General features: G+C 54.3%; 1 protein-coding gene across 5 annotated transcripts in view; it reads right to left on the bottom strand.

Annotated features, from left to right (window-relative positions):
- Ndrg4 (NDRG family member 4) overlaps positions 1-21,065 on the bottom strand; it is a 35,806-nt gene that overhangs the window by 7,676 nt on the left and 7,065 nt on the right. For 3 of the 5 annotated variants that reach the window (XM_032887330.1, XM_032887328.1, XM_032887329.1), the window contains exons 2-6: positions 9,537-9,631; positions 6,811-6,855; positions 490-595; positions 169-289; positions 24-86 (exon numbers count right to left, since the gene is read on the bottom strand). In XM_032887330.1, the coding sequence (XP_032743221.1) occupies positions 24-86; positions 169-289; positions 490-595; positions 6,811-6,855; positions 9,537-9,608 (407 nt within the window). In that variant the 5' untranslated portion in view covers positions 9,609-9,631. Of the gene's footprint in view, positions 1-23; positions 87-168; positions 290-489; positions 596-3,505; positions 3,672-6,810; positions 6,856-9,536; positions 9,632-21,065 lie in introns of those variants that run through there. The other 2 variants (XM_032887331.1, XM_032887332.1) reach the window with 1 other exon arrangement.

Genomic DNA, 21,065 nt, shown 5'->3' with positions numbered 1-21,065 from the left:
CTTGGGAGCTAGGAGGGACTTACCCAAAGTGCTGTACCACACTCGGGAGCATGGTCGCCAGCTGCTCCATGGAGGGGAACTGGTATCTGTCGGCAGAGGGGGGAGTTCAGGACCTGGGTACTGTGAGGGCGCAGGGCTGGAGCGAGGGAAGAGACTGGGGACACCTACCCCTGAGGGAACTGTGACGCTCCCACCTGCTGCCCAGGGGCATCCACATGGCACACCACGAAGTGTTTGGTGATCTCCTGCATGTCCTCCAAGTTGAACAGGGTGTTGAAGCACAGCTTGTCTGCAGAGACACACCTCTTAGCGGTTAAAAACAGAGGACAGGCACCAGTGACGCCAGGGCCCTATGCGCTGGGAGGCAGGTGAGGCTAAGTGACAGAGGGAACTGAGATCTTCAGGACCATGCACAGAGGGGAGGAGACCTTGATGCTACAGTAATTCAAAGCAGGAACAGGCAGTGGATCAAGACACAGCTGCACTTACGATTGAGACCCACATCGTGGTAGGTGAGGATGGCTGGGCGGTTCCCTTTGGGGGAGCCCCGGATCACCACATGCAGGAGGCCATAAGGTGTCTCGATGTCATGTTCCTGGAGGAGACAGATGGCACTGGACACTCTGGTTCTTGGAGAATGAGGTGACAGAGCCCCTAGCCAAGGTTTATCACCTCAGGTCACCCCCACAGAGGACAAGTTAATGGAGCCTCCCTCTCAGAGGTGTTCAGTACAGGGGCAAAGTCCTGGTTCTCTCTACAAACCCACCTGGAGCTGCCTACCTCCTGCTCTGCCTCCAGTCTGCCGCAGGGTCCCAGGGGGCCGGTTTCCTCCATTTCACAGAGCCCTCCCAAGAGGACTCTGCCGCCACAGCCCGGCCCCACCCCCACTGCCAACTTTACAAGGTGTGCTCCCTTCCTGCAGAATGGCCTCTGCCGTGCCACCTAGAAACCACAGCAAACACTTTCGTGTCGGCCATATCCTGTTCCTAACTCACACACCAGTCCTCACCTCTACTCTCCCAATTCCCTGCCGCCCGGTACAGATCTCCATTGCCCTCCAGGTTCATTCTTCAGGGGCACCTGGTTCTGTGAGACTCTGAGCAGGGCAGGCAGCTTCTCAAACCCTCATAGGGGTTTTGTGGGAGCTGCTGTATGCACACAAGGTACAGAGGAGGTGCCATGGCACCTGGCACCCCAGAACCTCAAGGGGACACCCTGTTGACTGGCTCCTTTGCAAACAGGTCATTCCTGGGCAGTCAATCAGGAAACTCCAACAGCTTGGTCAGAGTTGAACGTACCCTTCCCTCTACCACAGGGGTCCTGGTGTCATTGCCGGTGGCCCAGAGCTGGGGCTGCAGTTGCCAACAGGATTGAGAAATGGGAAGTGATTGAGTATTGACTGTACGCCAAGCTTCCTATCTGCCATTCAAGACAGAGGGAACCCAGACTCCATTTTGCAGACAGGGGCAATAGCTTCAGAAAAGCCAGCTTCCCACAAACTGGCTTTCTGGGTGCGGTGCGACGGGTCCGGCGTTCACACTGTGCTTCCAGAAGGAAATGATAAAGTGGCAATGATCCCATGATGGTGGGGCCACACTCTGGGGTTCACGTTCTGCTGGGAGGCCTGAGATCTTTCTGCAGCCTTCAGTTAGGTCCGGGCCCAATGCTTCCTCCCAGGCCTGTCCTCTCTCAGGACCCGTCTGACCAAGAAAATCTTCCTCTTCACTGGCGTCTGACACACGCCACCTCATTTTACTCCTAAAAAGACCCAGCCTTCTACAGCTGGCTCCACAGGAGGACTCAGGCCCACAAAGGCTAAGAGGCTCGCCCAAGGTCAAGCCCAGGTTGATGAGGTGTCCGCTCCGGGCCTCGGCTCTGCACAGATGTAAGCATTTTCTGAGGGGGAGCCTCGGGTCCAACCAAAGGACACCTCCTAAGCAGGCTGCCCCTACCCCAGCCAGCTGCTTTCTCCTCTGGGGTCCCTGCTATGGTCTCTTCCCTGTCCTCTTAGCTCAGAGAAAGGGATGGTGCGTGAGGTGCACAGTGTAAAAGCACCACATTGCCAGCAAAGAGGCATTCAGAGCGTTTGCTCCTGCTCTTGTTCTACAAGGACACGGGGACCTAGAGCATCTCCAAAATCAGGTCTGTACCCTCTGGGTGTGTGAGGAGTGTCTGCTCTCTGCTGTCCCTTCCCAACCCTGACACGGATGCCCAAGTCCTTATCCCTAAGTCACAGCACTGGCCAAGTACGGTTCACTTCCCCAGTAGAGAAACCCTGGCTTTGGTAAGCGATGGAGAAGCCAAGGGAGGGATGACAACCAAATTTCATGTCCTGAGGCTTAGTGACCTTGACTGAATGTTCCCAGGATCTTCCTTAACACCTCATCCTCCCCAACTGTGGCCCGAGATCGCTGACCTAAGCTTGCCTGACAGAAGCTGAGCATCCCTACCCCTGAGGGTGCTGACTACAGAGAGGGAACAGCTTCAAGGGCCACAGCCCAGCAGACCGTCGGCCCCTCAACTGCCAGGGTAAAGTGCTCCCATTGGCTCCTGGTGACGTCAGAGCCCCGCCCCCCAGGTGGGCGCTGGAGGGATGCATTGCGGCAGGCTGCAAGGGAGGGGGCTTTGACGTCCCCTTTCGGTCTCTCTCCTCACCAGTGACCTTGAGGGCTGGGTAGAAGAGGGTCAGGCTGAGGCTCTGACACATCAGGGTGATGGCTATGGTATGATTTGTACTGAGCAGTTTCCTGGGTCATCCAGGAGACAAGGTCTGTATGGGAGGGGAAGGGACAGACTAGGACCAGGTAAGAAAAGGAGGGATGAGTGATGTGGGCCTGGGATGCAGGCAGGGCAGATCTGCCCTCGCATCTATCTCCCTCCTCCAAGAAGAGCACAGGGCTTGGGTAGCGGCTGCTCCTCCCCCACGGCGAGAGGAGTTATCCCAGGGCCCCACGCCCTGCCAGCTTAGTGCTCCAGCCTCGTCTTCCCCGCCCTGTAAAAGGCGGCAGCACGGCCTTTCCTTGACTCTTCTGCAAGACTCCTACCTGAAGACAGAGACTCCCGCCCGGCAGCCCGGCACTGTAGAGCACTGGGGACACACAAGCAGCTCCTTACGATGACATGACACCCCGCTGCAGTTATCCAGCATCGAGACAATCTCCCACGGCCAGACCCCGCGGGCGCAACCCTGACAGATGCTGAGGACACGCCAGGGGCTCACAGAGGACACACCAAGCTGAAGTGACCCCAAGCAAGCAGGCAGGCACCAGCGTTCCCTTGCGAGGCCGAGAACGCAACCCGGCAAAGAGGTCAGAGCGTTCACTCACTGCCTTTCCCAGACACCAACCATCTTATCCTGCCCTCCACCCAGGGCCTGAATAGACCAGAAAGGCAGCATCCCGGCAGACCTGTCACCACACAGAGCAGGACACCCTGTCCTCTGTAGGTCACAAGAATGCCTCGACCTCCCCGCCCATCCCGCGGCGCCCCCCAGACCCAAACTCACCCCATCCCAGCACTCCGGCATCTTGCCGAGAAGGGAATTTGCTGAACCAGAAGGGGCAAACAAAAGCCTGAGTCACTCGGCCTGGAGGGAGGGGGCAGCTTGGGTGGGAGACTTCAGCTCTGTGGTGGGGCAGAGCTCGGGTGATTTTATACACGGATCCTGGCTCTGCCCAGGCTGGTCCCTCCTCCCTGAAAGGTTTCTGAGCCGCTACTTGCTCACTCTGCGCCCTCGCTCCCACATTGGCTGGTAGGAGACGAACCTGGCTTCCAATTGGCTTCTGAGGTCCTCCTTCACCCCGCCTCACTTCAGCCCCTCCCATCCTAGCCGCACAGCATCCTGACGGCTCCCGGCCCCTGCAGCTCAAGGGTACTTAGCACCCTGGCAGGTACAGCTGTGTGTGGCTCCCAGGAAGCAGCAGCTAGGGATACCCTTGCATCAAGCACACAGAGGCTCCTCTCTCGCCCTCACCGGTACATATACCAATGCAGGGCTGGACCTGAGAAGCTGGACATGCAGACCTGCACCAGCACCTGCCTCTATCCCCTGGAAGCACCAAGGTCTCGGAGGGCCCTAGCCCCAGTATCTGGAGGACCGGACTCCCGAGCCTACCCATCCCAGCAAGATGACAGCCTAAGTCACTTAACTGTCTCTCCTCTTGGGCATCACCCGCCCTGCTTATACGGATGCCCAAGGTTGACACACAGCCCTGAGTGTGGAGTTTATGGGTCTGGAGGGCAGGACCAGGAGGGCTCCCTGACCTCACACTCCTGTAGGAGGGAATGAGGAAGGCTCACATGCTTGCATCCCCCACACGCACTCCAACCAGCCCCGCGTCCTGAAGCCAGGCAGTATGGAGTCTCCAAAGACTCTGGAGAGATCCCCAAGACTGCATGATGACGCCTGGGCAGTGAGGCTCAGGGTGATCAGCTGGTCTGAGGCACACGGAGGAGGAGCAGGAGCCAAAGGGAACCAAGGAAAGGAAGGAGGCCAGGGAGGGGACAGAGGAGGTGGCCCCAGGGCTGAGAGTGGCAGGGATCACGGTGGGAGCTGGGTGTCTGTGTCCCCATTGTCTTCTTGGTGGAGGACTGTACTGCTGGTCCTTACCACCCTGCACCCTGCTGGGTCCCATGGGAAGGTGGCCGGCTCCCCACCCTGACCTGCTTTGCAACAGTCCCGTGACCTGATCTGCAGTACTCATGTGCACTAGTCCTAGTAGCAGCCTCTGTCTCGGGTACCCACAGCTCTTCAATGCCATGCCTGACCAGACTACTTCCAAACAGAGTCATGGAACAGTGTGTCCCTGGCCCTCCTATCCTGTGCTGCCCCCAAAGACTTCCCATGAGTCTCTCAAGGGAACAGAAAGGTCCTGCTACCGACACCTAGTCCCTGTGGTCCCTGACCAATCCACGCCCACTCCCTGACTATCTGAGGGGTTTCCCCCTCCCTAGCTCCAAAGGAAGACTGTGACCCAACACTGGCGTCCTCCACACTACCTGTTCCTGCTCAGTTCGCTGGCTACCAACCCTCAGACCCGAGCCCAGGCCTCTGTCTGCAGAGTCCTGGGGTAAGGTTCTTAATCTCTGCCTCTGAGACCCAGAAGCCTGTGAGAGCCCCAGAAGTGAGAGTGTTTTCTCACTCAGGTGAGGAGCAGTGAGGCTTACACCCAACCCGGCGTTCCAGACCCGCGGCATGACCACGAAGGCAGCAGACGTGTGTCAGGATGCCTGCACGCTAGGCCCTACCTGACTGTACATCTCACTGGGCTCCCCGACCTTTCAGACACGCGGTAGGCTGCCCTGCCTCACGGCTAGAAGCCACGGTACCAGGATCCACACCAGACAGTCTGGCTATGCCTTGTCACGGTCATGGGGGTGTGTTTGAGCACTGGACCCCTGGACGCCGTCCCCTCACTAACACTCTGAGCTCCTTGCTTCACTGTACAAGATGAGCAGGAAGGGAGCAGCGTGATAGGGGTGGGGTGGACACCGACGGACCTAGACTGTGGTCTCTTGTATTGTCTAGTTCCTCTGTCTTGATTCCTTCTCCTGCAGCTGACCCCATAAGGGACAGTGACGCTGCCTGCCGCTGTGAAGCCAGGGATGGCGGTAGCTTCCCAACTGTGGCCCAGGGAACGACTATCTTTTGTGGCTGCTTTTCTGTAAAGAGGAAAACTGAACAAACCCAGCTTCTACATAGTGGTCCCAGGGTGACAGGACGATTCCTTTAGAACGAGCAAGAGGTCTTGGGAACCTGGGTCCCACCATCCACGGCTGCTCCAGTCGCCCTAGACTTACCCCACCTGACTCCCAACCCCAATCTCACTTGGAACACAGAGCACAGACTCCCAGGATTCCTAGCTGTGCCTTCTGAATAGGGTGCTCTGCCTCCCAGCCGCAGACCTCCAATCCTTCTCAGGGCCTCCGATTAACCCCCCACTGCTGACTCCTACCCTTTCCTTTCGGCTGCAGCCTGTGATCCCAGGGGATGTGGGCGTGGGCATATGGTCTGCCTATAGCCTCCTTGTCCTTGAAGAGGCACATGACCAAGACAGCAACACAGAGGCCCAGATCCTCATTCTTGCTGGCTAACGGCTTTGGGGGGAGGAGCCATCACCTCCTGCATCCAGACCACAAGACTGTTCCGTGGAGACTGATCCAAATAGAGGTCAAGTGGAGAAAAGGATGTGGCCTGAGGGGTGACCTCAATCCAACAGGGGGGATTTGTCATATTTGGATGGCCAGTGGAATCGGGGAACCCAATAACCCTGTTTCCCTCTCCCTCCTATGCTTGCTGTTAGACATATTCTGGTACCAGGAAATAAACCGTTCCTAGGGGGCTCGGAGGGAGAAATAGCTGGCCACCAAGCGAGCAAAATCATCACGTGAAGGAATAAAAACAAAAAGCGAGTTCCATTTTCATGGTACCTTTGGCATCAAACTAATCGGGGCATGGTTGTCCAGGCAACAGTTGCTATGGAAACAAGAGTTATTTCACAGTCAACCTTGCTTTCGCTGGAGGAAAATGCTGACTCAGACGACAGCATCCCTCACGCCCTTCTGCACACTCATTGCTGGAGGCCTTTGCTTCCTTCCCAACTGTCTTGTTCACAGAGGGTTCAACCCCTTCACTGTGCAGGGGGCAGCTTCTGTGAGCCATGGCGGGTGGTCATCAGGCCATGAGGTAGCCTGCCCACCTCACCAGAGACTGGGACACACTGACTGGCTATTATTCTCCTCTAGGACAGTGGGAGAGAGGTCCAGACAGTTATGGGTCCCCTATTTAAGAGGCAGAACCCCAAAACCTACCTTCCAGTCCGTGTCCACAACTGAGAGGAAGGCATCGGGGTTATCCTAAGGAAAGCAAACAAAGGGGGACAAGTTAGCCCAGCTCCCAGGGCTCTGCGTGGAACAGATGGGTCTTCGGAGCCCCAGTCTACATTCGTGCTAACAGAAGCGACTCGCGGATTACCCAGTGCAAGGATTTCTATCTTCTGGATTCACAGGGAGACTCAGGGCTGCACCACAGGCGTCTGGATCATTCCATACAAGGAAAGAGGATGATGTAGGAGCCAAGAAACACCACGACTGTCAAGCCCAGGAAAGGGTGGGTAAGCTGAGGCCTGTTCAGTGTCCTGGCCTACGCATAGTAGGTGCTGTCAAGGCCACTGCCCACTTTCCTTTCTCAAACCTCTGGTCAATGTGAATGTCAGCGGCATCTTTGATTATGCCTGTCCTGCCTCTGGACTGACTCTAGGAACCATGATGGGGGGGGCCATATCTGGCGTGTAAAGGCTGGACTAGAGTGGGCTCCCAAGCACGGGCTGATCGGATAAACAGTCTGATCATAAATGAGGGGCATACAGCTCAGAACACACCCACAGTAGCATTCGGGAGGGTGGGACAGGAAGATCTCAAGTCCAAGGCCAGCCTCAGCTCTGTGGTGCGACCCACTGATTCTTCCAAGGCCTGGGGGGGACCACAGGGGCCAAGGGAGGGAGGGCAGCCACCTGGGGAATCCCGCAGGAAGGGGGCTGCTGGCAGAAGGGGGTGGGTGTTCACTGGAGAGGGACCCCTTCACCAGGCTCCTTCAGGGAGAGGGCTGGAAACCAAGTGGGAAGGTAATTACATCAAGGAAGGAGGGAGGCGGTTCTGTTAAAAACAAAATTTGACAGGAAGGATGGGGCAGATAATGGTAGGGTGTGCTGTGTGCTCTCGGGATGTTGGGGGCTCAGGAGATAAAAGTGTGGGAAGGACGGGGCCCCAGAGACAGCAGAAACAAGAGCCGACATGAATCTCCGAGCGCCCAGGAGGTGAGATCAGAGCAAAGGGCAGGAGAGGGTCGGGAGGGTAGGAAAGCCCAGGAGGGCGAGGAGACCAGCGAGGTACAGAGGGGGAGCCCCAGCATCTCACAGAGCCCAGGACTCTGTAGGAAAAGCTAGTCTAAAGTGGCTCACGGAGGTCAAGAGGATGAGAATATAGTCACCCTCCCACCTCTGCACTGGTTACAGAGCCTCTTGTAGGTACAAGAGCCCACTTGTCTAAGAACCCACGATTCCCCTCTCACACGGTTTCAGTCATCTCTGGATTGGCCGTAACACAGCTTCTGGAAGACGTGTGTCACAGAAATAGTCACTAGGCTCCGCCGTGAAGGGAACAAGGACAAGGAAAGAATCTACTTCTGTCTCTCTCACTGAAGCCCGGGCTGTGGACACCGTGGATATCGGGGAGGGGTGTGTATCTCTGTGTACCCGGGAAACTACAGCCATTCAGAACATAAAGGGGTCAGACAGGCACCGCGCTCGGGGTGCTAAGAGACTGCCGGCATCTCAGGACGAGACACAGCAGCTCCCAAAGACGGCGAACGGGGCAGCCAGCCGACACCTCAAGGACTTTGCTGGGAGTCACGAGGAGGCTGCACTGGATGTGTCGCCCCTTTAGAAAAACCAGAGGCCACTGGGTACCCAGCAAGAGCCTTGTGCTGACTCAAGGACTGAGGCCTTGGCAGGAGACTCAAACACAGATCAGGCTCTGGAGAGGTAAACTATGGCCCTGGTGGCATGGAAGTGAGAGGCTGGGTAGAGCAGAAGGAAGAGGTGGGCTGCCACGAAGGGGAAGGAAAGGACCGTGAGTCGGGACAAAGGGACAGCAATGTGCTGCAGGAGGCTGGAGAGACCTGGGCACAGGCCAGGCTAACCTGGGCTTCAGGGTTAGGTCTGATAGCCTGTTCTATGCATTCCTGGGCCATGTCTTCCAGCAGAGGAAGCAGCTGGGAACACGGCAGAGACACTCAAGGTTCAAGGAGGCGGGGAGGAGGGAGGCAGGGGAAAGAGAAGACAATCCCCCAGCCCCAGGAATGAACACTTCAGTCTCAGGGGCAAGACAGCAGCCCCTGGAGAATCAGCTCAGGGTGGTTCTGAGCTCGCAGGGAGGCTCTCCCCATTACAACAGGCAAGACTGCATAGGGCTATTTTGTTTGTTTTTAAAGGGTTGTACTGCACAAGGAGAAGTGGGGATTCAGGGAGGAAGGAGGCTGCTGCAGGTAACCTAGCAGGGGGATCGGCTCTGGACCAGGAGTAATGGAACCTGGGTTGAAGAGCTTGCCAAATATGTAGTTTGCTTCTGGCCCCACAGGCTACCCTCAAATAACCTGGGAGTTATGTGTTAAAGGAAGGACCAACCCTGCTCTGTTCAGGGGCAGGGCTATGGCCTCATGTGGCTGGATTCCTGGCTAGGCCTCCTGATCTCAATCCTTGCTGCTTCTTTGGGAAGGAAACTAGGAAGGTAGGTGAAAAAGAAACACAGAGTGAAAGGTGGAAGGCACTGGGCTCCTACATTTCCGAGCTGCAAAGCAATGGGCTGGGTACCCCAGGCCGGTCCTGCCACATTTCTCAAGGAATGAACATCAGTTATGGGTGGTTCTGAACTCACAGAGAGGTTCTCCCCATTACAACAGCAAAGACCACAGGAAAACATGATTTCCATTTTCACCACAAGGTGGCGCTCAACACCAGGACCTGGAAGGGGCAACTCACCAGCTCGGTGGCATCCTGGCCCCGGAGAAGGGGCTTCTCCTCAGGAAATCGCAGCTCCTGCAGCCCCGCCATGGTCACGTCGTGGAGCAGAAGCCCTAGGAAGAAGGGAATACGAGGTTGGGCCTTGTTCTGAAGCTACCCGGTGAGAACATCACAGGGCAGGGCTCCTGCCCTCAAGGGACCACTTAAACCAAGGAGTATTTGTTCTTTTCAAAATAAAATCATGTTTTGCAAAACTAAACAACACAAGACGATCCCTTAAGGTTCCAAACAAAGTCCCACTTTCACTGAGGCAAAAGGGCTCTGTGGAGAGGCAAGAAAGAGGTGGGCTCAGACTGAAGCTGAAGAAGATGGCGGGAGGTAAAAGCTTTCTTTTCTGGGACCTGAACAGGGCTTGGCTTAGGACAGAAAACACACATGACCTCAGCCAGCAGCTACCAGAGGGTCCCGGACCCTGATTCTGGCAGATGCAGAAACTTCTGACCTTTTAGGAAGAAAGGGCCACACTTACACAGTGTATACACATTTGAGAGAGCGCTCGCGCTCGCTCGCTCGCGCTCTCTCTCTCTCTCTCTCTCTCTCTCTCTCTCTCTCTCTCTCTCTCTCTGTGTGTGTGTGTGGGGGTGTGTGTGACAATATCAGACAGGGACAATCCAGGAGGAGGTGCTGCCAGAGAGGCAGTACTGTCTCTCACTTGGGCATAACAGCAGAGGCCAGAAGATACCCGAGGAAAATGAGTCAAGGAATTCCGTTAAACATTCATTTAAGACACAGAGATACAGTCAAAGAAATTCAGATTAAAATAAGATATTCAGGGTTGGAGAGATTGCTTAGTGGTTAGGAACACCAGCTGCTCTTCCTGAGGACCTGGGTTCAATTCCCAGCACCCACATGGCCGCTCACAACTGCCTGTAACTCCAGTTCCAGGGGACTGACATCCTCACAGACCCATGTGCAGGCAAAACACCAATGCACGTAAAATAAAAAATTAGTTAAAATACTTATGTCATTTCTGACACCTTTGTTCACTTGGAGGTCAGATTTGCAAAAATGAATGGATATTCCTCAAAAGGCTAAAAAACCGTGGACTGGGGATACAGCTGGGCTATAGCCAATATGAATTACCAAAAAGAAAAAAAACAAGGGTGTTCTAAAGGTTCGCATCTTCAGGTTCAGCACATCCTGTCACTGGGGGAGACTTTGTAAGGAACCCAGGGGGTGACCAATGGCTCCCTTAGCTTTAGGAATGCTCAACAGTGCTGCCATCGACTGATCCATTAGCGAACTGATTCCTTCACTAATTTGACTAAGATCATTTTAAATCCTGGGGAAAAGCTGTATATAGCAATTAATAAAACATGGTGAACAGGGCTGGTGCAGCAGGAAGAGTCACTTGCCGCCAAGTATGACAACTGGAGTTCAGTTCCCAGAACCGAGAGGCAAAGGACAGGACTGAATCCCAGGAGGCAAAGTGCGCAGGGAGCATGTATAACACAGGTGATAAATTGTTTCCAAAGCAGCTACAAAGCATCCAGTATCACCCCAGGTAGAAGAGATACAAAAAGAGCCTGGAAGGCTGTATTACTCAATCCCAGGAGGGAGAGTAGCGAGGAAAGGTTAGGGTAAGGGGTAGTAAGTTCAAGGCCATCCTGAGACACACTGTGAAACCCTTACAAAGTGTCCATAACTAGTTTCAGGCATTGCTCCCGTAACAGAGGATGAGACCTGAGAATAGGGTGCCCAGTCTGAAGTGTGCTGGGATCAAAGGCGAGCGCCATCGCGGCTGTATCCATCCTAAAAGGCATCTCACAGCCTGTAACTGCTATCTCATTTGACGGTGATGGGAAGGGAGGTGAGGCTAGACCAGGCCTGACTGGAGGCCTACCGCTCAGTGCTAGGATGCCATTCCTGGAGACCTGGCTTCCTTTCTCCCTCCCTTTTTAGCTCTGTCTCCTGCTGTTCTTAGCCACGAAGGCCCGACTTTCCCTCCTGCGGTGGGTCCCGAGCAGCTGGCTGCTTAAAGGTGCCCTTCCCTAACCCTGTCCTGATTTCTCCTCCTATGGAAGGCCAGTGACTGAAGTCAAACGGCCCAGGCCTGGATGGCACCCTCCGTGCAGGAGGAGGATCTGCCACCCTAAGCCCCAGGTCCCCACAGGATCACACCCTAAGCCCTGCTGGGCTTTGTTTCCAGAGGTTTCCCGGGAAACTAGCTAATAGATGCAGATGGCTGTATTTTTAGAACGGTGTCCTCTCTCTCCTCCCTCTGCCTTTTCTTCCCTTCCTTTCTGCCGTGTGCACACTCATCCATCCACCCCAGCGGGAGCTTAGCCATCTCAGAAACCTCCTTCATTAGGACTTTCCTGGCCACCTGCCTCCCCGACGCCCACCTCAATTCAAGGCACTGGGGTGTCCTGTCCTCCCCCACCTGCTGTGAAACCACCTGGAGACGGTCTCTCTAGGGACAATCTATTAAAAGGGCTGAGGGTGGGCAGTGTGAGGACAGATGGTCTCTACCGGGGAATAGAGGGGAAGGGGTAGGGAGAGACTGAGAGAACCCAGTGAGCTTCCGTGACTGGGAAATGGGCAGTGCAGCCTGTTCAGGGGCTTCTGGGCAGAGGCTAGAGTGACATTCCCCTCAGGGCAGCAAAGGACACTCTTCCTCAGCCAGTTACATTTCTCCTCAGGCAGCAGCCAGGGTTGGGGGTGGGGGGCTGGGAGGTGGGGGGTGGGGTGGGGTGGAGGAGATGGCTGCTTTTCTTCCCAGTGGCTGCAGGTGGATGACAGGCAGCCGGAGCCTAAAATGCCGCCATGCTTTCCTCCAGACTGCTACGCTCGCTATTCCTTAGAGCGCTCCTGGAGCCTTCCGTCCAAACAGGCCTGGGCGATCCTTGATCCTCCTACTTACTGTGCTAGGCCACAGTCCTGGTCCCCACCATGCTGGGCTATGTTTAGCATCACTGCCCAGCTCCGTGGGGGCAAATCACAAGGACACTGGCTGCCATGCAGTGGGGGGACCGTGGCCCCCGTGCTCTCCCTGGAAAACCCCGGGGGGGATGGCAGAGACAACAGCAATATATATATATACACATATATATATACATATATACACATATATATGCCATGATGGGCTGGGCCGCAGCCCTCTGGTGCAGTGCCTAACCCGGGGTAATCTTTACTTCTGAGTCTCTCAAGCGTCACAAAGGAGAAAGGAAAACTCTGTCATGGATGGCTTTTATTTCCTGCCCAAGTACTAACCAGGCTGGACCCTGCTTAGCTTCCGAAATTTAATCAGACTAGATGTGTTAAAGTTCTATACCCAAAAATGAGGCAAGAATACTTTTTAACTAGCCGAGCGGAGCCCTCCTCACCCTCTGTCCAATCAGATGCTCGCTTCCTTCCTGATTCTGTCTCGGAAAAGTCAAACCCATCGCAGGGTGAAAGGCTGAGCCGGGCTCCACTCTCGAGGGTCATTAAATGTGGCTCTATGATGGGACTGAGCCAATAGAACCCTCAGAACGTCGAGGGTTAAAAATACAGCAATTAGGGCCAGCAAGATGGCTCAGCACACAAAGGCATCTGCCGCCAAGCCTGATGACCTGAGATCAAACCCTGGACTCCATGTGGTCAGAGTGAAGAGATTACTACAAGTTGTCCTCTGATCCACACACACACACACACACCCATGCACACGCACACGCACATGCACACGCACACACGCACACACACGCACACACACACATGCACACACACATACCAGGACAGTATATGTATGTGTGTATGCACACATAAAAATGTAACAATGCATATACTAAAAATTATATGCATTACCTCTAACCCATGGGGAAGTGGCAGAGGCCACCTGCGGTGGTGAGGCTCACGGGGAAGATGGCAAAGCCAGCCCTGGTCCTGTGTGAATGTTGATAGTGTGTGTAGAAGATGTCTGCCACGGCTTCCTCTCTCCTCCCTTCCCCAGGATGTTTAGGGCCTGATGATTGCTGCCCCATAGATTCCTTCACAGATCAGCCAGCCCATCTGTGTACCCAGCTGTACCCCATTTACCTTCCTGTCCAGCTCTATGCAATAACTCTGCCTCCTGCTTCAACTGCATATAGCAAGCACACCGAGGCTTCTCCCTCAGGGAGCCAATCCACCTCATGCCAGATTTTCTGCCTGTGTCTTTTCCCCACTGAGCCTCTATGCAAGGTGACGGTGATGTTAGGGTCCTTTGCCAGTCTTTTTTTTTTTTTTTTTAAACTGGGTAAGCAACTGTCAAATGAGAGGACACAGTCAGCTGTTGGTAGGACAGGTTGTGGGTGTTTGCGATACATATGGAGTGTTTCCACCATGGAACTCCTACAACGTTTAGTGTCCAAGATACCCACCCAGAAACACTAGCAGGGAAACACTAGCAGTGTCAGGGCCACAGACTCGGGAGCTCCAGGTGAACCAGCTATGGGTGAGGGGAGGCCAAGGAGAAGAGAGGACTGAAGAACGGCTTCTGTTTCCCCCTGGCTAGCCCCTACCACTCAGCTGTGTTGTATCCCTGAGGCTACAAGACCCATCATCACAAAATAGCCAGACATTTGAAAACCAACCACCCTGGGGTTCCACTAAAGAGGAGGACATCGTAAGGACAGTCACCAAGTCAGCACACCCTAGCACCCTTCCAGACGCGGCTGGGAAGTGCCTCTCACTGCTCCCTCACACCTGACCCTGAACTCCACACCCTCTGGAGCCATTCTCTACGGATGCCACCCCTTTCCCTCTCCTGACCACAAGGGTGCAGTCTTCACTGTCTTCACCTCAGGAGTGGGAAGAAGAGGACACAGGATGTTTCTTCTCTGGCCTGCTCTCCATTTTCTGCTCCAGCTGCTGGCCCCTGCTTTGCTCTAGACCTAAGAGAGACCCACTTTCCTGCTTTCTCACCCAATTCCTGTGAATGTCTACTCCCCTCCCACACCCGTTATCTCTTCTTCTAAGATCCTGTCAGTGAGGCCTGGGGATGGGGGAGGAGACACCACAGGTATAACAAGAGAAGCATCTGAGGCCCCCAAAGCTCTTCCAGGAGGAGTAAAAATGCTCCCTCAAGCAATGAATAGAAGGCATGTAAATAGGAGTATCATGCAATCATAAAAGGGACAGCACCATTCGGAAACAGAGCTAGGGACAAGGACTACCACACCAAAGTAGGGGAAAAAAATATCCCATTCATGTAAGAAATATCGACCAAACGCGTGCCTGTGTCAGCAAATTCAAAACAAAGCCCTCCTGTGACTCCGGGTAAAATATCAGGTCACCTGGCAGGAAGCGTGCTGGTCTGCAAGTGGGCAAAACAGATTTCTGTTCTGTACACCAAATTTCCTCTCCTCTAAGACAGAAAGACACCATGCACGCTTTACACGTCGACGAGGACAGGAGCCACTTGTAATAATAAACCATAGCATTTCCCCGTTCTGTCTTACAGATAAATCATCACAGACACAAACGACAAACTTGCCCGAGTGAAGGAGGCACAGACACAGCGGGAGAGGAAGGAATACACAGGAGCAGCGCTGTTAGCAAGCGGCCGGGCGCTGGGCGTCTGGGGCTTCTGGAGGTCCCCAAATGGCATCAGCATTGAGCTCTTCGCTCTCCTGCTGGCCAGGACCTCAGTCCTTGGCTTTTCACAGCCGTGACACCGGGAAGCACACCTGGGCAGTGAGTCTGAACAGCGCCCTCAGTCTGTGCTTGCTCAGCGCTAGGAGCCTGGACTGGGCGGGGGGGGGGGGCCGGGGGACGGGGGGGGGGATGGGACACCACGACCACCATGTGCTCTCCTCAGAGCTGCCTAGCACAGTGGGTTGGTGCTGCTGCTCTGTCCTGCCATGCTGCTGCTGGGAGGTGGTTCCGGTTACCTGCCAGGCTTCTCTGCAGGGAGAACTGCCTTTCTTTGTAAGCTGGTTATCACACAGGAAGGTACTCTTGACGATGCCCTGTTTTTTCTCATACTTCCCCAGGCTAATTTTAGCAGCCCTTGACGACTCATGTCCACTGTTCTTACTGTGGCGTTTGTCTAACGATAGTGCTCTATTTCTGTCATCCTGTCCGGTCGCTAGTTGGGAGTCTGAGAGAAAGTGCTATCCCCCCCCATGAAGCTATCCGCCCACCATTTTCTCATACCACAGCAGTCTTGTAGAGATTTATTCTATGGGCTAAATTCTGTTGTGGCTATCTCATTCTTCAGAGTGGGCCGTGTTTGGCCACCCTGAGTCCCTTTCGGTTGGCACGTCGTCCTTCTGATGTGAGTCCATCGGTTTTTGAGCAGCCACTAACCGGCTGGCCACATTTGGCACTGCACGTGCTCTCTGCGTGTGCCATGGTGTTCTCTTCTCCAGGGTCCCTGGCCGCCGTTCACAAAGCAGGATGTGGGAGCAGGTGAGCTCAGTACTTCCAGGGTAACTGCTCTAGGTCCTATCTGTAGGCAGAGCCAGAGGATGTAAGTACCAACACTCAGGTTTGTTCTAAATCCATCCTACTGTGTGCTTACCAGGAACCCAGAACTAGACTTTAACTCCTTTAAGTGCACTCGGACAGCACAGACTTTATCGAGTGGTGAGAAATCTGGCTTACGAGATCCTTTTCCTTTCCCACGCTGACGAGCAAACTTGGCACTTGTGAAGGCCAGAAGATCTGCAGTGTTTTATTTTTAATCATTCCTCGAGCAGGTATAAGATGATTTAGAATTGACACCCACAAGATGAAGGACTTCTGTGTGTGTGTGTGTGTGTGTGTGTGTGTGTGTGTGTGTGTGTGTGTGTTATGTGCATGTATTCATGCATATAGGACCAAGGTTGACACCAGGTGTTTTCCTGATGTCGCCTGATGTCACCACCTCATACATCAAGGCAGGGTCTCCCTTAAACCTGGAGCTTCCATTTCAGTTAGGTAGCTTACTCTGTGAACCTCTTCGCCTTTAATCTTTTGGACTACGGAGAGAGGCATTTCCATGGGTTCTGGGGAGCTGAACTCTGACCCTCACTTGGGGTCTGTCCCTCAGCCCATTGTGACTTCTTACCACTTACGGCTTTGTCTCTGAGATCACAGAAGACTGTCTGGATCTCATTAAAACAAACAAAACTCCCTCAGCTGGGCGTGGTGGTGCCTGCATTTAATCCCAGCACTCAGAGGCAGGGGCAGAGGCAGGAGGATCTCTGTAAGTTTAAAGCCAACCAGGTCTACACAGTGAGCTCCAAGACAGCAGGAGCTATAAGGGAGACCTGGTCTTACACACAAAACAAACAAACAGAACCCCAGCTCCCTCACAGGTTCCTCAGAAAATGGGAAATAAACGGTTTCAACTCCCCTGCACTTCAACTCTGCCTCTGGCCCTCTCCTTGCTGCTGGTGCCCACACGCCTCGTGCCACCCCTGTCTCTGCAGCACCATTTCCCCAGGGCACACTGTGCCGTGACACCTGCTCTTCAGTCTCAAGGCTGCTGGGACAGCAATGACAGCACAAGACGCCACCATGTCAGCCAAGCTGAGCTGCCCACCTGCTGTGAGCTGTCCGAGGCGCCCAGCTTTAGAGGCGGACAGAGATTCAAGGCTTGTACTCAGAAGTACAACGACCAGTGGCTCTCTCTGAAGCTGAAGTTGACAGGCACAGCACCAGTGTGTGAGCTTTGTTCCTCCACACGACACAGCTCCAGGCGGAAAACTTCTAATCCCCAGAGCGAGGGCAGAGGGAGCTAAAATTCTAACCACACACCCAGGCGGCAACTGTGTGGAGCTAGAGCAGGCCCCTGCCTGAGGCAAAGATGGGGCCTGCTCCCTCCACCTCCTAATTGAGAGAACACATATGCACACGCATGTGCACACACACACACATGCATGCACATGCACACACATGCACACATATGCACGCACACACACGATATGACTGCTTGTGAAGGTCAGAGGACAGTGTGTGGGGAGCTGGTCCTCTCCCACCACACGGGTGTCTGTGGATGGAACTCAGGTTGCCCAGCTCAGCTACAAGTCCTTTATCCACTGAACCATCTCACTGGCCCAAGATATACTGTTCTCTGGCTCTTTCCCTGCTAGATTTCTGGCTAGGATACAGGTGTGATGGCAGGAACTTGAGCAGCTACTTTGGATTCTGAGGTCGGAGACTAGGACCAGCAGTGGTGAAAGGCAGCACCTGAGTCATGACTATGAATCCAGGCACTGAGTGGAAGAGGGGACCAGAGCCGGATTAGTCTGTGGCTGCCGTCAGCTTTCTGTCACATATGATTGGCACAGATGTAGGTTTGAGACATTTTCCCCTGGGAAACCAGAGACCTACCCGCCCTAATACTCGAAAAATATGTTAAAGGGGAGAGAAGGGGCAGGGTTTTCTCCACAGGCAAACAAGCAGTGTGCATGCTCGTGACCCTGCAGGACTGTCAAAGCTTGTGTGGTCCTACCCCTGACCCTCCCTGGGCAGCACAGCCCCAGATAACATTCTCTCTGGGGTCTCACGCAGCACCTCTGATCACAGTTCTCAGGGCTGCCCCGGCTGGCAGCTGCATGTGTAACCGTGACCCACACGAGTTAAAAGCTTCCTCTGCCACTTTCGTCACAAATTCTCAAAGTTACCCAGCACAGGCATCCCACTCGGCTCAGCTGCGTCTGCCCAACCTGGCGGGTTTCCCAGAAACAAGGACGCGCTTGTCCCAGATCCCGGGGTAAGATTCGAAAAGGTAACAAACGGAGGGTATACCTCCCCCCACCCAGATTCTGTAACTCGGTCTCAGGACAGAGGGTTGGCACACACATTCCCCAAGCCGTTTTCCTCCCCAAAGCCTCTCTCCAAACCACCTGTTTAATTAGCACTTTAGAAATCAATGTCGCCACGGAAAAGGACTTCACAGCACCAACCACCTGCCAGCCTTCTCCATCCAAGGGACCACCAGTCTGTAGGAGGCTGCCACCTGCCGTACTCTCCTCATGCAATGGCACCCATGCCTGCCTCTGAGGGTCCTCAATCCTTAATCTATGTGCTTTAAGCAGGAATGATGGTGCCCCAGAAGTGACCCAGGGACCCAAGCCCTTCATCGGTCAGATACAATCTGGGCACACATCGCCGGTGCACATCACACATGTGAAGGCTTGCAATGCTCCGACCTTCTCCTCTCCATCCCGCCTCAGATGCCCACAGTCACGGTCCCATGTGTCTCGCCCCATCCAGCTCCATTCTTTGCTGGGCATCACTGGAGGGCTGAAGCTTTCTGAACATCGACATGACGCTCACGGTCTTGTTTTTTTTTTTTTAAGTTTTCTTAAGACGAGGTTTCTCTGTGTAACCCTTCTGTCCTGGAACTCACTCTGTAGGCCAGGCTGGTCTCAAAATCACAGACCCACCCGCCTCTGACTCTCACGTGCTGGGGTTAAATGTGAGCCACCACGGCCCGGCTTGACGCTCAAAGTTTTAATATGAGCATTTTAGACCTGAGCTTTCTCCATGAATACAGTCAAATATCCCCAATTCTAAAAATTCTGAAATCAGAATCCTTTTTTTCAAATCATGTAAGAGACCTCGGGCGTCAGGCTGTTTCAGGAACTAGGGAGAAACCACTGACAAAAACAGATTCCTGCTTGGGGCTGGTGCAGAGCAAACAACAGGTCTGTGTGCCTTTGTGGATGGAGGCCTCAAAAGGGACAGAGCCGGTCAGGGGCAGCAATTTAATTCAGGTGGTTAGAGGTGTCACCTCGCTGAAGAGATACCAACAGAGGCGTGAGAAAGGCAGGACGGAGGCTGATAGTCTCGGAAGAGCCCCAGCGCTTGCCTGCTTTGTGGGAAAGTCCGAGTGGGGCAGTCCTTGTAGGCCGATGGAGAAACTGGCAGAGCCCTGAGGTAGAGGCAGGAAGATTAGAAATTCAAGGTCATCCCCAGCTCCATAGACGTATGGGGCCAGAATGGGATGAACGAGCCCCCCGGCCTGGTACTCCAAGCACACAAAGTAGTAATACCCAGTGTGTATTTGGGGTCCTGGGAACCCTAATACTTCCAACATCAACATGGAGATTAGATGAGGGCCACAGTGAGTATAGGGACAGAGGCTTTACAGAAGCCACACTGCTAAGTGTTAGAGACGGCTCTGAGTGAGGCAGAGCCTCGAAGACCCAGCTTTTGTTAGAATTCTTAGGGGAGAGCTCTTTGCTGGGTGTATCAGGAGGATGACCCGTCATCAAGAGAAATCTACCAATCCACACAACCAAACTAACAAGAGTGGAGCAGCCAGACAGTGGCGGCTCACCCCTTAAATCCCGGCACTTAGGAGGCAGAGGTAGGGGGATCTCTGTGAGTTCGAGGCAGCCTGGTCTACAGAATGAGTTTCAGGACAGCTAGGGCTACACAGAGAAACCCTGTCTTGAAAATAAGAGTGGAGGAGACCAAAGGGTAGCCCATGCCCACTGTGGCTGCCATGGGGCCCAATACTGCACCCTTAGTGTGGGTCTAAGCCTGCCACTCGCACCAAGAAATCTACCGTCTTTAACTTCTACGTCCTCCCTGTTCTGAGCTCAAAGGACCACGTGAACCCCAGCATCTGTCCTTACGAAGTCATGGACACAGTCATGCTGTGCTGTGCCCTGGGGCAGTGGGGATGGGGTGGGCGTAGGGAGCGCGTTTCACTGGCATGGAGACAGGCTATCCTCCCTGCGTTAGAATGGCCACACCACCATCTACTCTAGTAGAAACCACCAAAGATAGATTACCCCTCCCCATGTGTCAGGGAGCACGGAAGGCCTAGGCATCAACGCTGCTCTACGGGGTGGAGGACAAGCTTAGACACTATCTACAAAGACCCCTCACCATGCAAGTGAGCGGAGAAGCTGGCATGTCCCAAAGGTATGTGCTCTATCAGTCACTCTGGAGCAGACACTTCATCCACAGACTGGACTCTGTGTGTGTGTGTGTGTGTCTGTGTGTATAGATACACAATCTTCTGTACCCAAGGGGATCAGGGTGTGGCAGGCAGGGTCGAAGCACACGGCCAATTCTAGCTTCTGTGAAGCTTTCTCAGCTGAGCCCAGGACTACACTGGGGCACAGCCAAGCTCAGCTCCAGGTCATACAGCCAGGGCTGACGGAAGCGTCCACGCAGATCCCAAGCCTCAGGGGCCTGCCCACCTTCTCTGCGGGTCACTTTCCAGGGTGTGGTCTAACGAATCTACATTACCTGGACATAACGTCCTTACAGTTCTGAAGGTCGGAAGCCCATAGTCAGCAGGTCGAGTCTGGGGGCAGGGGGCACTACAGACTTGCTCCCTAACCAGGCAGCGTTCCCCACATCCTTATCGAGGTGGCCTTCCCCACGGCATGGCCAACAGCAAAGCAGCTTGCTCCGGGCCTCTATAGATCTGTCTAACAGAGCACAAATCTAGGGATGCATAGCCGTTCTGAAGGCTCGTGGGAGTCGGCCTTCCAAGACCCTGAGGGGAAAAAGTACAGCCAAGCGAACAGCGTGGGCAGGCTGCTCTGCTGCTGTTTCTATAACAGGATACTTTCG

This window comes from Rattus rattus, chromosome 17, assembly GCF_011064425.1.
Source record: "Rattus rattus isolate New Zealand chromosome 17, Rrattus_CSIRO_v1, whole genome shotgun sequence".
Classification (NCBI taxonomy): domain Eukaryota; kingdom Metazoa; phylum Chordata; class Mammalia; order Rodentia; family Muridae; genus Rattus; species Rattus rattus.
This window is presented reverse-complemented; position numbering and strand designations above follow the sequence as displayed.